The sequence below is a fragment of the Amphibalanus amphitrite genome, unplaced genomic scaffold, assembly GCF_019059575.1.
Source record: "Amphibalanus amphitrite isolate SeventyFive unplaced genomic scaffold, NRLGWU_Aamphi_draft 000319F_arrow, whole genome shotgun sequence".
Classification (NCBI taxonomy): domain Eukaryota; kingdom Metazoa; phylum Arthropoda; class Thecostraca; order Balanomorpha; family Balanidae; genus Amphibalanus; species Amphibalanus amphitrite.
The window spans coordinates 636,592-653,210 of NW_024881814.1; the positions used below are offsets into that span (position 1 = coordinate 636,592).

The 16,619-nt window shown below is 49.0% G+C and overlaps 2 protein-coding genes across 3 annotated transcripts in view; one reads left to right on the top strand and one right to left on the bottom strand.

Annotated features, from left to right (window-relative positions):
• The window catches only part of LOC122388366 (39S ribosomal protein L15, mitochondrial-like), a 39,739-nt gene extending 31,437 nt beyond the window's left edge, over positions 1 to 8,302 (bottom strand). Inside the window, exons 1-4 of one of the 2 annotated variants that reach the window (XM_043379399.1) lie at positions 7,909 to 8,302; positions 5,939 to 6,047; positions 3,029 to 3,226; positions 2,161 to 2,283 (exon numbers count right to left, since the gene is read on the bottom strand). In XM_043379399.1, the coding sequence (XP_043235334.1) occupies positions 2,161 to 2,283; positions 3,029 to 3,226; positions 5,939 to 6,037 (420 nt within the window). In that variant the 5' untranslated portion in view covers positions 6,038 to 6,047; positions 7,909 to 8,302. Of the gene's footprint in view, positions 1 to 2,160; positions 2,284 to 3,028; positions 3,227 to 5,938; positions 6,048 to 7,904 lie in introns of both variants that reach the window. The other variant, XM_043379400.1, reaches the window with a different exon arrangement.
• Positions 8,303 to 8,327: 25 nt separating this feature from the next.
• On the top strand, positions 8,328 to 13,188 carry LOC122388367 (eukaryotic translation initiation factor 3 subunit H-like). Its single transcript, XM_043379401.1, has 7 exons — positions 8,328 to 8,711; positions 9,457 to 9,607; positions 10,333 to 10,500; positions 11,081 to 11,232; positions 11,597 to 11,697; positions 12,236 to 12,359; positions 12,814 to 13,188. Exons 1-7 carry the CDS (start codon positions 8,643 to 8,645, stop codon positions 13,042 to 13,044), a joined length of 996 nt encoding a protein of 331 aa, XP_043235336.1. The 5' UTR covers positions 8,328 to 8,642; the 3' UTR covers positions 13,045 to 13,188.
• Positions 13,189 to 16,619: the final 3,431 nt, after the last annotated feature.

Here is a 16,619-nt window from a genome sequence, read left to right on the forward strand (position 1 = left end):
TAGGCCGCGACCTGTGGTCCCTCCCTGAGCAAAATCCTGGCTACGTGCCTGAACTGGACACATCTAAACACAAGGCAAGGCATTACATGCTACATGTGTCAATGCATTACACAGTACACATATACGCAGTTAACAATATCCGGATACATAATTTCCTAAATAACAAACTGACTGATCTGACAAGCTTCTATCACGCTATATTCACCCGTGAACATGGCGCTGATCTAATAAGGTACCGCTGTGTCTTCGAAAGGACGCACTAATTGCTGTAGAGCCCCATTCAGCTGACCCCGAGTCAATCTAGGGGATCGATCGCCTCAGAAAGCCGAGTGCCTCAACAAAAGAAATTAATGGTGCTCCAGCTATTGATGGTGATCAGATTTTCTGGCATAATTAAAAAGCCACGCGCTCCGGAAAACGAATTTGGTCTACGGAAGTGAAAAATTCACAGAGCTTCGTGTGGCGCCGAGAATGGCAAAAGGGCCTCTCTTTGAACAATCTGTGCTCCATTTGCACCATTCTGAAAGTTTTGACGAAAAGACAAAACGACATTCGTTAAGCAATGTTACTAAGATGACCGCAGATATGTTTTGAACCCACGAGAAGAGACAGCATAGTCAGCATTAGCGAACAGCTCATGCACAGACATCTGCACGCTAAATCAGATCCGACCCTCATGAAAATTGAAATCGCCTGACCTGTGACATTCTCTCCATACGCTAATGAATCGCATGATCATCAAAATCAAAATCACAAACCCGGCGGCCTAATTTATCACAGCGATGCGGCTGGCGTGAAAAATCATCATTAGCTGATGACATTAACGCTGATGACATTAACCAATATCTGACAAGTCTGCAGCAGAAGTTCGCAGGTCTCAGGCTGACCGCTGCACGCGAGTGGCATCGTAATCAGCAATCAGCTAATGCCATGCGGTCGAGAAGGCACCCTGATCCCGGCCTGGAGCCGCAAGCCGACGCGCCATTTATACTGGCGCCAAAACCGTCATGAGAGGTGACGATCGGTTCCGCCCGGTGTCAGAGGCTCAAAATAGTTTGTCTATAAAACTATAAAATAGTGGGTCGAAAGACACATCCAAACGGATGTGCTTATGAAAATGGTTAATGGAGCAACATTGTACCATTCAAACTGTAAGCTACACAAGATTTCGAGACAGGAAAGACCATATGTGTAGGAAAGGCAAGGCTCATATAAATGCCAGCGCAAAATAAGTTCCCGTTTTCTGTTCTCATCTACGAAAAAAAAAAATCCATAATTCCGCTTTACGCCAGCCACGGTCCACGGTCCATTTTCCCAAGTCGTCTAAATTTCTTTCACTGATATCTAATGATATATTTTTGGCATAGTGCTATGTTTCAGCACATGTGAAAGCCGCGCCCCTCTAGGCCCGGTATTGGATATTGTAGGGAGGCAGGCTGCCAAAGAGACTCTCAAAGCGCTTCGGCAACAACACTTCACGCTGAGGAAGCCTGCACTTGAGTTTATAATTGCAAGACTGATTACATACTATGCAAAGCCATCACGCGAAAGCCTGGAAAACACTCGACATAATCTTCAAAGACGCTACATTTTAAATAATAAAAAATGAAGGCAGGCCGCTGCTATTATATAAGAGGAAGCCATAGCGGAGGGGCATACACTAGCCACATTGGCACTAACTTTTGGCCCACGTCGACTTAAAACGCACCAATGACTGGCGTGAACCTCCGCTTGGCCACGGTCCGTACTCGAAGCAGGATGAAATCAGTTCGTAGGACGGAACGTGCCCGCTGTACAACCACGCGCGGTTCCGTGCTCTAAAATATGCACAATTCTCCAAAGTCTGAAGGCTCGGCAGAGGAGGCAGGTCAGGCCCAGTTACTATAGACTAGACTATCTACATAGACTGGCCAGCTCAGGGTAGGCAGGTTGCCTTATCACGTTTCACTACACCGTGTTTGACTAGCCCTGTCTGACGAAATCGTGCTTGACTAACCCGTGTCTGATTAAACCGTGTTTGACTAGCCCCAGTTCGACTAACCAAACTGTGTTGACTAACCCGAGTTTGACTAGTACCTAACTGACCAGTCCCGGACCGACTAGTCATACCGGGGACCCCACCACTGACCACTCCCGCCGCCGACTGGCGGTCAAACCCACCTCATCAGTGATCTGGAACCCAAACTGTCTGCGGAGAGGCTCCAGTCGGAACAGGCCCGAGTTGCAGATCTGGGTGAGGTCGATCTGCCGGCCGGCGTCCACACGGTCCGTGTCCACCATAAGCTGTGGAGGCAGGAGTGGAGTTAGAGTGGAGTTAGTGGAGTTACGTCCACGCGGTCCGTGTCCACCATCAGCTGTGGAACGAGGAGTGGAGTTAGAGTGGAGTTAGCGGAGTTAGGTTGAGTTCCACGGTTCATATTTGCCACGCATAGGCCACATCAGACTTTGTAGGTTGTAGGCCGTAAGTTGTTACTAGGTTGTTGGGTTGTAGGTTGATTGTTGAAGGTGAGGTTACGTCAGGTTAGATTATGTTTTGTTCTATATTTACCGTGAAAAGACCTATGCGACGCATCGTGAAGCATGGAGGTTGATATGATACCCCCCCCCCCACACACACACAAAAGGTTCATGCCCAACATCAGCTGTTGGAGGGAGGAGTGGAGTTGGTGCATTTAGAAGAGTTCGATACACTTGGACCGTGTCGGGTATTGACTGTCAACTGAGAGGCTGCATTGTATTTAGTGCGTAAGCTGCGTTGGAGGCGTTTTGTCAATTCAGTCAGAGATAACAGTCAGATTTTGAGTGAGATGTGAGAGGAAAGAGTTAGCGGAATTTGAGGAGGTACAGTGTTCGCCCCGTCGTATCATTACACAAGAGCACGCTCATGAAACTCCACGAACCCTTATCATTTGCCATTTGTTGTCATAACCATCCGTTACTTTATGAAGGGCATCGCACAATCCTACCTTCACAAGCTTTTTCACACCTTTAAACCCTCACCTACCCTGTCCCTCGTCGTCACTCTCACCTGCAGCTGGTGGAGGGAGACGGGCGGATATTCCCACCTCAGGTGGTGCCCCTTGTACGGGTCCTCGCGCGGGATGCGTATGTAGAACGGCGTCTGGCCGCCCTCAAACCCGGCGCGCGCGAAATGCTGGCGCGCTTTGGAGCCCTTGTCGCCGGCGCCGTGCGTATCGCCTCCGTGGGCTCCGCGCTTCCGGCGGCTCTGTAAGACAGAGGGATGTGTTAGGTGGGAGTCGAGGCGGGGGGGGGGGGGGTCATCACGGATTTAGCGCTGCTAAATGAATGGAACAGTCACTAGTCAATGAAGTGAGACAGAAAGAACTGAGAAGACAGATGCTCCAAGAGCGTTGGTATGCGATCGGGTGTTCACACAAGACGTTGAGCTATCTTTCCAAATTACTTTAAGCACGCTGTTTGGGGAGGCTTAAAAAGATATTCCATTTAAAACATTTCTGCCATATCACTTGACCTACATCATCCTTCATCAACATTAGGCTCCAAAAAGCCCGACTAATGTCCCCTCTTCTGTGGCCCGGTGCCATCCGGAGTCCATATCACACCACTGAGTCGCCAGCTAACGGCTGTCCGGCAGCTGTCGGTTCCGGCCGTTCACAGTCTGAACTGCTCATTAGCTCCCATTATCACACCGCTCGGCCCGGCCAGTCCTACAGTGGCCACTTAAGCGCGGGTTACACCACCCGGAGCCGCCGACACAAACAGGGCGGTTACGCGGCGGGGGTTCGGCGGTGACCCTGTCGCAATGGGAGCAATCAATCAATCAATCAATCAATCATGTATTGAGTCCTCCATGTGAATGGTTTTTCAGTGCTCTCGTCATACAATCATTCACAATCTATAAAACTACAAGTGGGTATAAAACACACATCAATAAGAATGACGCACAGTATAAAAGTAAAGAGAATTGTCTGTACCAGTAAGATACTCAGATGGCAAAATGTGAAGTTAAGAAAGCACAATACGCGGGTAAAAAGTAGACAAAGTAAATAAAAGTGAGCAGCGCAAAAAAAAAAATCATCACAAAATACATCACAGCTTGTTTGCCAGAAAGCTAACGATGGAGACCGTTCCACGACTTTACTGCTCTAAAATGAAAAGTACGCCTAGCTCGCTCTGTTCTAATTTTAGGCAGGTCCAGCTGATCCCCACATGTGCCGCGAGTGAGCCTCCTATTCACATCAGAGCGACGCATCACGAGTCCAGCTAGAGATGGCGGCGCATCCGACGAGATAATCCTACGCAGCATCGCTATGTCTCGGTCCTCCAACATCTTGTCAAACTTCGGCCATTCGAGAGCTTCCAGAGCTGCGGTAATGTGGTCGCGTTTAGACAGTCCTGTTACAATGCGCGCCGCGAAGTTAATGGCCTTCTGCACACGTCGCCTCTGGGTTGCGCAGCAGCCTCCCCAGACGGTACAGCAGTACATTATGTGGGGGAATACAAGGGCCTCGATAAGCATCTTTTTTACTTCATACGGTAGCTTATGTCTCAACTTAGATAGGCCGACTAGTACATGGTAGCAGCGGCGGGTCACCAACGACACCTGCTTCTCCCAGGTCAGTGAAGAGTCAAAGAACACGCCTAAAATTTTGATCTCGTGACTAGGTTTAATTTCGCAAATGCCAAAGTTAATAGTAAAATTTGCACTACATATTTTTCTCTGCGGCTTTACTAGCAAAAGTTCAGTCTTAGTTGGGTTGATTTTTAGCCTGTTCTGGGTGTACCATCGGAGAGCCACCTCCAAAGTACACTCCATACGCCGTTTTAGGTCGTCCAAATTAGAAACCGTATCAGAGTCAATAAACTGAATGTCATCGGCGTACATGACCTGCTTGCCACTGGGTAAATGAGACATAAGGTCGTTAGTAAAAAGTAAAAACAATTTTGGACCCATTAGTGACCCCTGTATCACGCCGTGTGTCACCGGTAGTGCCCCAGCGCTGCTACCCTGCATCCTCTGACTTCTGCCGTACAACCAGTCACGAAACCAGTGATCGCTCACGCCGTACCAGCCTAGCTTTACAAGCAACCGCTCATGTTCAACGCTATCAAATGCACGAGACGTGTCTGCGGCAAGTAATGCACATACGCAGTTATTTTCCAAACAAGCTGATATGTAACTAAGTGAATCGATTAAAGCAGTTTCAGTTGAATGCCCGTTACGAAACCCATGCTGATTATCACATAAAACATGATGTTGGTTTAGATAAGATGAAAGTTGATTGCTAACACATTTTTCACAAAGTTTGCCAGGTACGCTGTTGATGGATAGAGGCCTATAATTGCCGGGGTCACATCGGTCACCTTTCTTGTGCAGCGGCACGACACACGCCTCCTTCCATTTCTCTGGTACCTCTCCTGTTTGCAGCGAACTGTTTATCACGTGGAGCAGATGTGGCCCCGTCACGGCGAAGGTGGCCCTCAGCATCTGCACTGTCACTCCGTCCACCCCACATGCCCGCGAGCTGTAAGTCCAAGGGTTTAAAGTTACGAAAGGCCGGACCTAAGTGACACATTCAACATGTAAAATCGACACGAGTGAGGCCCAGTAGCGGAAGGGTAGGGACTAAGGAATACATGAACGACGGGAGGATAGAATTTGATTTGGCGAGTCAAGGTTCCACACGGCACACATTGATGTGTGTTGTTCTACACAAATCCAGGCACCTACAGATGGCCCGCCTTTCGGAGGCATCCAAACATAAATTCACATATGGGCACGCCGCACACATACCACGTTCGGTCACGCCTTTCAGAACACTGACATTACTGTACTTATTCAAGACAGGACAATATCAACGAATAAGCCTTCTGTTGTGTGACAGAATGTGCCTTCATTCCCGTTTGCCGGCAATTCCCTGTTCATTCAATCATTCCCCGTTCCTGGTTCGCTCACCGCCGGCTTGGGGTTCGGGTGGTCGATGTTGTTGAGCGCCACGCGCGGTAGGTGGCGCAGCAGGCGCAGTGCCTTCTCCTGGCCGGCTCGGCTCGCCATCTCAGGCAGTCTGTGGGCAGGGGCGACCAGACATGTCAGAAAGGCACTGGCGGATAACGGGGGGGGGGGAGGACATTTGGGGCATTTACCCAGATCCATCAAACTACAATGGGAACACAAGGTCAAATACACAGCACATACACATACTACCCACCGTGCTTGCATAAGGATTGTTTAGAGCACACAAAGGTTTGGAGACTGCATCGTCCGTGCTATCAGTAGCCAGCATGAGGTATGAGGGGCTATATGCTCTTTCCTCATGCCATCGGAGCTCCTCCACGTAAATCCCCGTCTAAGCAAAACCCTATCTACGCAGCTCTTCATCCACATTTCCTCGTCGGCGCAGGTCTACTTCCACAACTATGCATCTAAACCACCATATTACGATATTTCCGAGCTCACCACACGTCACACCTGCACCCCTGAACCGGCTCTCCACAATAGCGTCGAAAGACAACCGAAAACCGCAAACATGGACCCAGTCCCGGACCTTACCCAGCTACTCCTCGGACCGCATCAACCAGCGAATAACCAGCGAATAACCAGCGAATAACCAGCGTTAAGTGCCTATATGTCGGACTCGGGCCGATGGTAGCTGGTGCCGACAATTCAACAAAGCGTCGGTGACAATTGGGGTGGGACAGGGTGGGAACGGGCGGAAGCTGGGTGCAGGACAAGCCTCACCCTACCACCTGTTTAGGAAACATCTTTCAGTCTAAGGCGTTCAGTCATAGAAAGATACCACCTTTAGCAGAGATCCCAACTATTAGGATGCTGGGAGTGTAGTTCCCCTTTCCTAACAAAGGGATTCCCATTCCCTGGAAGTTCTGGTGAGGTGGGATGGATGAAGTTGAAGAATGTCGCAAAGAAATGGGGAGACAAAATTAACGCTCACAAATGCTGCAGAGACAGAGACGGTTCCGGGTTCACAGACAAAGACTTAAGACATGAATGAGCAAAGATTCAAAAATGAGCATTTGCAAAGATTTGAGGCTGACATTTGTGTTTAATGAAGATCAGATCATGTGAACGAAATGCCTGTGGCCTGTGGGGAGGGGGAGAGAGAGAGAGAGAGGGAGAGGGAGAGGGGAGGGAGAGGAAGAGGGAGAGAGAGGGAGAGGGAGAGGGAGAGGGAGACGGAGAGGGAGAGGGGGAGAGAGAGGAGAGAGAGAGAGAGAGAGAGAGAGAGAGAGAGAGAGAGAGAGACAGAGAGAGAGAGAGAGACAGAGAGATACAGAGACGGAGACGGAGACGGAGACGGAGACGGAGACGGAGACGGAGACGGAGACGGAGACGGAGACGGAGACGGAGACGGAGACGGAGACGGAGACGGAGACGGAGACGGAGACGGAGACGGAGACGGAGACGGAGACGGAGACGGAGACGGAGACGGAGACGGAGACGGAGACGGAGACGGAGACGGAGACGGAGACGGAGACGGAGACGGAGACGGAGACGGAGACGGAGACGGAGACGGAGACGGAGACGGAGACGGAGACGGAGACGGAGACGGAGACGGAGACGGAGACGGAGACGGAGACGGAGACGGAGACGGAGACGGAGACGGAGACGGAGACGGAGACGGAGACGGAGACGGAGACGGAGACGGAGACGGAGACGGAGACGGAGACGGAGACGGAGACGGAGACGGAGACGGAGACGGAGACGGAGACGGAGACGGAGACGAGACAGAGACAGAGACAGAGACAGAGACAGAGACAGAGACAGAGACAGAGAGAGAGAGAGAGAGAGAGAGAGAGAGAGAGAGAGAGAGAGAGAGAGAGAGAGAGAGAGAGAGAGAGAGAGAGAGAGAGAGAGAGAGAGAGAGAGAGAGAGAGAGAGAGAGAGAGAGAGAGAGAGAGGTTACCTACTGTTGCTGGCTGGCTTCCCCTCAAGTTTGTCACACGGACACGACTAAGGCCATATAAGACAACTTCTTGCAATTCATATGCACACCCGGCACACTTGCACACACGGTCAACTTGCACACTTGCATGCACTGCAATATGCAACAAGATTTCGCCGATTTTGACTGTCTCTCTTCAGAATTGTCTATAGAAATTACTACCAAATCCTTTTCTGGAAAGGAACATAGAAAAATATGGAGGAAAACCTGGTCAAGGAAACTTTATATAAAACAAATCAACTGATAAATTTCATGTGTAATTTGCAACGAATCACTTTATTTTCCAGCGTAAGAACTCTTTTGGCCAGATTTATTGTGGAAGTAAGCATTCTGCCTGAAACCGAGAAAACTCCCTCAATGATAGCAAAAGTTGGTAGCAAATTCGGGTAGGCAGAAATGACGCACCAACCCGGCTCATAAATTTGTGTTCTTTGTTTCTCAAATAACTGCCAGTCACATAGCAACCTGCTGCAGCAGTTGAATAAACGTTTTTTGGCGGCGAGTTGCTAGGCAATGTGAAATTATACACCAATCAATAAGCATCTGATACCATTAAGAACACATGGCCTTAGCTTGGCTGGCTTACACTGATTGCATTGCAGCGTGCGCACGAGGGTCAACCTTTTCCCATTTTTCAACATATTGGGCCATCTGGTTGGAAGAATCGCCGTATAAAAGACAATTTAAGAAGCACTAACAATGGCTTCTAGGTCAAGGAAAGGAGGAGATAATGATTCTCAAATCACCCACGTCCAAATAGATGGTCTGGTAAGTTCGCAGTTTTACTTACGTGCCTATGAAGCATGGAATTGAAATACCGTTGTAGGTACCTGCCTACCTATGTTAATGCTGTCAGTAAAAGCTGTCATATTTCATTTCTCTATGCAATCCAGACTTCCAAGCATGGCGACACCAACAGGGCTGAAACCCAGTCTGCAAAGTATGGCTATTTCGACAAGATCCTCCTGACAGGTATGGTTGCGGTTGGTGGCAGGCCGTAGCCAGGCGAAGTCAGCGAGAGGACCGGCCGTGCGCGGCTTTGTGCGCACGTTAAACTTTGGACTCTAAATTCTGCCATAGAATTGGAATTGCGCGATCGGAGGGTAGAGGGCAGGGTCATCGCAACAAGCTTTGCTTAGCGGTGGCTCTGTCCTTGTGAATCCTTCCCATCAAAATGTTCGGACTAAATTTATAAAAAAAAAATCCTGTCTGTGCGGACTTGTTCGGCTGGTGCAGTGTTATGCTGATTTGGCTTGGTGTGATGTGGATTTAGTGTGTGGTATGGATACTGAGGCGTCCATGCTCAATCCCATCTGGCATGCCATTCTGGAAGGTATTTAATTTAGGATTTAGGAACACTGCTCAACAAGAATTTAAGGGGCTGACCCCCTGATAATTGTCACAAGTGAGGTTGAGCCCTTCCAACTTTGGAAGATTTCTGCATTTCTGATAGTAGGCAGCAGGGTTACCAGCAAATTCATCTAGCCATTGACATGTGTGTGTTCTGTTTCAGGCCATGATGAAGATCATCAAGCACTGCCACCAGGATGCTTCTACCCCTGCCGATGATGCCCAGGGTGTGCTGCTTGGCCTCATCATGGAGAACAAGCTGGAGGTGACCAACTGCTTCCCGTTCCCCAGGAGCATCGACGGTGTAGATGATGGTGAGTTCTTCCTTCTTCGGCAGGGCTGGGAAGGTGGCACTGGTGCCTGGTGGTAGAGGTGGGTGCTGATACTAGGATTTTGATCCTTCTTATTCTGAAAAAAATGACCACATCACTTTACAACAACCTGAGCATGCTATCCAATTCCAGAACCCTCATTGTGGCTCAGGTTATACCTAAATTGTAAGGTAAAATTTGTGAATAGGACGATTATTGGTTATGGATCTGTGTGGTAACTGCTGGTTGCAACTTACGATTGCTGCTGGCTGGGCTCGTCCTCTGCCATATTTGAAACCATTTAGAATAGGAGCATTTTTTAATTTCAACTAAGCTTTCCCTCTGACAATACCTCTGCCGCGTTTCTCATCACGTTTCCTCACGTCATGTCTACGTTTTCGCCATGGTTTCTCTCCCTACCATATCTCCCCTCCCTTTTCCCTTTTCCTCTCCTGGCCTCTCCTTTGGACACATCCTCTCCTCTCCGTGGTGTGACCCCTTTTTAACGCTCTCCTGCCTCTCCCGCCGACAGACCGGTACCAGCTGGACATGATGCGCCTGCTGCGGCCGGTGAAAATGTCTCCTCTCCGTGTCCCCCTTCTAACGCTCCCCGGTGTCTTTCCGTTCAGACCGGTACCAGCTGGACATGATGCGCCTGCTGCGGCCGGTGAAAATGTTCCCTCTCCGTGTCCCCCTTCTAACGCTCCCCTGCCTCTCCCGCCGTTCAGACCGTTACCAGCTGGACATGATGCGCCTGCTGCGGCCGGTGAACGTCGACTACCTGTCGGTGGGCTGGTACCAGAGCGCCTCCAGCGGCAACTACATCAGCCGGCAGCTGCTCGAGTCGCAGCAACAGTACCAGGAGTCCATCGAGGAGTCGTTCGTCATCATCTACGGTACGGGAACTTACGCACATAGGCTGGTGGGAGAGGATGAGGGTCGGTATCCACGGTACTTCCGTTAGCTGACTTACACTGGTGGGGGAGGGTGAAGGGCGTCATCTACGGTATGTGAACCGACTGACGGAAAGGGAAAGGAGAGATGACAAGTGGGAAAGGGAGGATAAGAGGCATTGACTGTTGTGACTGTGGCGGGGAACATGCGAGAGTATCATCGTCTGTGGCATGTTCGGTAAGCTAACTAATGGAAAATGGGGAAGGGAGAATTAGTTACGCTATCATCTGCGATATATGAGCGGACTGACGGGAAAGGAAGGGAGAAAGGAATTAGGAAAGGAAGAGGGTGGCGCGGACTATGTGTGGGCGGTATCATCTTCATCTTCACCTTCGTGTTATGGGGGCAAGAGGCACGATGTCTTGTAGGGCCCGTTCTCGCCGATTTCCATTACTTCACTTAGTACTCAGTCTGTTACAATTTATGGAACATGAGTTGGCAGACGCTGCTGTGAAGTTTCAAATGTCGTACAGCGGTGTCCAGTCTCATTTCACGTGCCATTACCCCCACCGCGCCCGACAGACCCGGTGAAGACGGCGGCCGGCGCGCTGTCGCTCAAGGCCTACCGGCTCACTAAGCAGGCCATGGAACTGGTTAAGGACAAGGGCTACTTCAACTTCGACATGCTGCGCAACCTCAAAGTCGGCCACGAGAACATGTTCCAGGAACTGAAGGTGAGAAAATGTGCCTGAAGAGAGGGTGGGGAGGTAGTTATATCATGTCGTTATCACTCTGCTCTCATCATTTTGTGTATTTTTAAAGCTCATATTTTTGGAAGATTGTCTCCACCCACCACTGAACTATGCCGACGTCTCTTTGACCTTTGGTGACCTCTGGTGACCCCTACAGGTGATGATCCGGAACTCCCATCTCCCACTACGCCCTCTGTGACCTCTTCTGGTCTCTGATGACCTTTAATAACCTCTCATTGACCCCTGGTGACCTCTGCAGGTGGTGATCTCCAACCCCCCCCCCCACCCCCCACCCCCACTGACCTCTGGTGACCTCTCACTGACCCCTGGTGACTGACCTCTACAGGTGGTGATTCGGAACTCCCACCTGGTAAACGCCCTGCTCTCCGAGCTCAGCGAGGTCTTCCCGGAGACACTCAACCTCGAGGCCATGGACCTCGGCACAGCGTGAGTGTCGAGACCGGGGGGAGTTGCAGAACTCTGGTCTTGCTTGTCTTGGGGAAATGGTAGGACAGGTGGTAGGTCTTTGAGCTTTAAAGTTGAAGTTTCTAGTTGATGCGGTACGTTGATAGGAACTCAACTTAGGAGAGAGAGGACTGATAGATGTTAGATTGTAAAAGAGGGGAATTCTTTAAATGGAGATGTCATCGTACTCATTTGCTGAGTATACAGAGTACCTATACATAAGTTTCTTCAACGGGTCGATGTTCTTCTGTTTGTCTCCAGAAGAGCCAATGATTTCGGTTGTAATCTTGTGTTGTTGTTAAATGCATACAGGTAATATTCACTTTGTCTTACGTATTTGAAATATTAAGTCGCGGAAAACAATCATTTGACGGAACTGACGTAAGCACAATACGATGTCATCTGCCTAGAACATCTGACTGTCATTTCTACCGGCTCTGGTACCGCCGTTTCACCTGTGGCCTGTCGCTTCTACCGGCTCCTGTACCGCCGTCTCACCGTTGTCCCGCCCCGCCTCCAGTCCGGTGTTGCAGCGTCACCTGCGCAGCATCATGGACTGCACGGACGAGATGTCGCAGTTCCACCAGTTCCAGAAGCAGACCGTCAAACAGCAGCTCGAGAAGACACGCTACCAGCAGCGACGGGTGAGAGCGACAGGAGGGCGTGTAGCGCCTAGGGAAGGGTGGGGGAGGGGGTACACGAGACACGAAAAAAGATGTGAGGAGGGTAGGGGCTAAAAATGTAAAGCAATGTTATCAAGAGGGTACTTGATACAGGTATTATCGGTGCAATCCGTATGGTAAGAGATAGTAAATGGATTTTGGTACCATTACCTGTTGTGTGAATTTCCTGCGTAAGTCTCACTGCTATATAATTTTGCTAGATTTATGCCAAGGACAAAATGCTCGTATGTCTGGTTGAACTTATTTACTGGTGCTAGCAAAGTGATCAGGTGTGGGAAACTGGATATGACTGGCGATAATTTGTCGCATTGCTCTCCCTAGGATGACATTTTTCGACATTTTTTTATCATTTCACACCATTCATGTACCCATGCACCAATGCTTACCTCCTTCCCATCCCGCTGTTCTCCTTCAGAACGTGGAGAACGCAGCGCGGAAGGCGCGGGGCGAGCCGCCGCTGCCCGACGAGGACTTCAACTTCAAGCCGATCCAGCCGCCGCGCGACCTCGAGCCGGGCGTTATCGTCGGCGGCCAGATGGCCATCTACTGCCAGCAGATCAACAACTTCTGCTCGCAGGCGCTGGCCAAACTGTTCCTGGTCGACTCGCTGCACCAAAACTCACCGCAGCGGCCACTCGGTCAGTAGTGGCGCCGCCGCGCGGAGAAATGTGCAACTACAGTTTGTGCTATCGACGCCCGATGGAGCCACGTGGGTAAATGCGTGGAACGGGTGTCTGCCAGGTTTTTCATCCAATGTGTAGGCGATTCCAAAATACAGGTGGTCCGGTTATTTGCTGGTTTCTATTTATTTTATCGGCTCACATGAACACTGAGCATTTCCGAGCGGATGGAATGGTTTCTGTGATGTCACAGAGGAAAGCGTTTATTGACACGCATTCACCTGAGATGCGTGCAATGATTTATGCGTGTGCGTTTCCTTCAAGATACAGTCGGCGTATGCTAGCTGTGAGATGTGAACTCAGTGAATGTTTGTAAATTAAGCTCACAGTGAGCCTCAATCCAGCTGAATTGCATTTTGAGCTGAAGTTCGAAAACGTCAAAAACGTAAACAAACCAGCTGCCGTTAATGGTGGCTATCGCACGTTTAAATTAATTCAAGTTATTTCAACACAAATTTTCAGCTAATCATCTACTGTGGCCGTAAGAGATTACTTTTGGGATGGTAGAAACGAGACAAGTGATTCACCCATCGCTAAGCCCGGCAGGCGGGGGGCCTCCTAGCCACCTTCCGCGCGGTGGGGGAGGGGTGGGGGTACGTTTTTGTTCCCCTCGTATCTCCAAAACTGCTGGATAGATCCGTAAAAATCAAACGGCCTTTGATAGCCCTGTCAAATTTGTCGACAGAAATCTAATTTTATGGACCTCGGGGTCACCAATGACGTCACAGGTCAGTTCAAAGATAAAATGTTTCACAGTTCACGGATCTTCTAGAAAATGCGCTATAACATCGAGTAAAACACATTTTATCGAAAATCAGTGATAGGGCGTCAGTTGCCTAGTACATATGTTGCTATTAGAGGTCACTGATAATACCAGTATAACGCCTTTTGGGGCGACTAACGGAGCGAGCGAGAGGGTGAGCCTTGCACGTGCGAAATTGCGAGGGGGTACCTCCAACTGAGTTGGGCACGGCACCCTACTAACCGGTCTCTAGCGATATGCCAAATTTGGGTGCACAATCGGCCCAGCCGTTCTCGAGATCTGGAAGCGGCACCCTGCACGTGCGCACGTGCAAAATGGGTCCCAACTGACTTGTGCACGGCACCCTACTAACCGGTCCCTAACTGTGTATCAAATTCGAGAGCAATCGGTCGAGCCGTTCTCGAGATCTGGAAACGACCCCTGCACGTGCGCACGTGCAACAGCACCCCAACTTTGGCACATGGATATGCAGTGCCTAGTGGGTGCCTACCTTCATGCCAACTTTCAGCGCAATCGGCCAAGTAGTTACCGAGATATTGCAACAATTACAAAACTGACACCTCTTCGTTTTGCACGTGGCACGTGCATAAGGGGTCACCCACATGCATCGGGAATAGTCCAATACTTGGTAGAAGGAATGAAGCTACCCTACAAAAATTACCGCATGTAAATCGGTCAAGTGGTTGCTGAGATATAAGCCTCGCAAAAGCGTGACCACGGCCGGCCGGCCGGCCGGCCGCTCATACTCAGAAATTTCCGTTAATCTAAGGAAAGACTACGCTCGCTTCGCTCGCTCCGTAACCAGGTCGGGTCACAAGTCAGGTCAACAAGGGTCAGCACATGAACCCAACTTTCCTAGGGCTGTGCAGTGCATGTTATAAGGCCAATTTTTCATTTCCAACTCAATGTTGTTGGATTTAGTACCATCAGGAACGGTTTAGGTCACTTCCTGGTGGAGGTCAGGTCAAAAAGTCAAATTTCAAAGTTGATATTTTTACATGAAATGGGTATTGATTCGATGCGGCTCGTCACGGTGAGTCTAACCCGCGCCCCGCTGGGGGGGGGGGGCAGAATCTGTCCCCCCCCCTCCCGTTTTTCGCCAATAACTTCTAAACGCGTTACGCCAGCGACGTCAAACTTTCAGCACCTTATCATACATCAATTTGACACGTTCCCTGAAAATTTGAGCGAAATCCGTCGGAAAATTTTTGAGAAATTGACGTTTTAGTGACGTCATGTTCGCCATTTTCGCCTCAAAAACGGCAAAATTTCAAACGCCGCTAACATCTTCATTTTTAAAGGAATCAACACGTAACAAAAAAGGTTATACGTGATTCTACTTTGTCTATCAAATGGCTATCTCGGTTTTTTGAAAAGTTTTGATTTTGGCCAAAAATTTTCCAAAAAACTGACTTTTTTGGGAAAACATTTATAAAATCCAAAATTTTGAGTTTATCGAAAAAAACCGGAATATATGTCAAAGAAGTGGTCTATGTGCACCTACATACCAATTTTTAGAAGAATCGGTTCAAAAATGTGGGAGTTATTCAAAATTTTATGACGTCACGACACACAAAAATTTTGAAAAATGATTTTTTGGAAGTTCTAGACCTCGTACGGAAACAAAAATAGCACCATTCGATTCGCCGTGAAAAACTGTATCGGATAGACACCTTTTTAGGCATTAACAACCAACTTCAAAATTTGACCTCACTTGACCTGACCTTGACCTGACCTCGACCTGAAATTCATCCAGAGGTGGTCCATATCACTTATTGAGTGTGCCTATTGAATTCCATGAGTAAAATGACCCATAAAACATGTGTCGCACATGCCCTTTTCTATATTTTGTTTTTGGTGACCTGACCTGACCTGACCTGACCTTGACCTTGACCTTTGAATGACATTGTGTGCAACAAATATTGTTTTGGTAGTCTAAGAACACGTTTTGGGCAATCAGTCTCAGTCCATTCTTCGGCAACTACGGTGCAAGGCCGATACTGTAGAAACTTGCATTTTGTACCCTTGACCTGACCTTGACCTGACCTCTGACCTACTTAAGCAAAAAAATTTGGGCTCTTAAGATCCGTCTTGTTGAGAGCTTTCGATTGCCGTTTTCCCCGTCTTTCTACGACCATCGGTTCGGAAGTTAGACAGGGGGGGGGCAGAATCTGCCCCCCCCCCCCCAGCAGGGCGCGTATGGCTGAATAGCCCAGCGGGGCGCGGGTGTTGGTCTTTGTTTTGTTCTACGTGGTCTAGAATTGCTAAAAATTGGGTTTGAAAATTTGACCTAATAAATTTTGAAGTTTTTTATTCGCTATAGCTTGGCCAAAAAAAGATGTATCGATCTGAAATTTCCCATGTGAATATAAGCCAATAGGGGCTATTACATATGTTTCCGTTTCGGCAGTGGTAACTACGCGTTCGTCCTGCCAATAGATGTCGGAACCGCTTCGGGATCCTCAAATTCTCTTATTTCCTTGTTGACTTATTTTAGCCGTTTTTTTATTTTGCCGTCCTCTGGAACACTTACTTTGAGATCACTACACATTTGCCGTTTTTCGCCTTTGACCTTGACCTTTTACCTTGAAAATTAACCTTAGATAAAAAAAAACTACGGGTGCATTAGAATCGTCTCGTAGCGACCTTTCGTATAATGTCGCCTTTATTTCCGCAGCTCCCTTATTTACGGTTTTAGACAGGACAACAAAAAAAAAAAAAAAAACGGAGTTAGACAGGTAAAAACGCCCCTCCCGGCTGCGGTGGTTGCATTACTTC

Coding starts and splice junctions, on each gene's coding strand:
- LOC122388367 (XM_043379401.1), top strand. CDS start 8,643: ATGGCTTCTAGGTCAAGGAAAGGAGGAGATAATGATTCTCAAATCACC. Junction 11,698..12,235: donor GCCATGGACCTCGGCACAGC/GTGAGTGTCGAG, acceptor CCCCGCCTCCAG/TCCGGTGTTGCAGCGTCACC. Junction 12,360..12,813: donor CACGCTACCAGCAGCGACGG/GTGAGAGCGACA, acceptor GTTCTCCTTCAG/AACGTGGAGAACGCAGCGCG.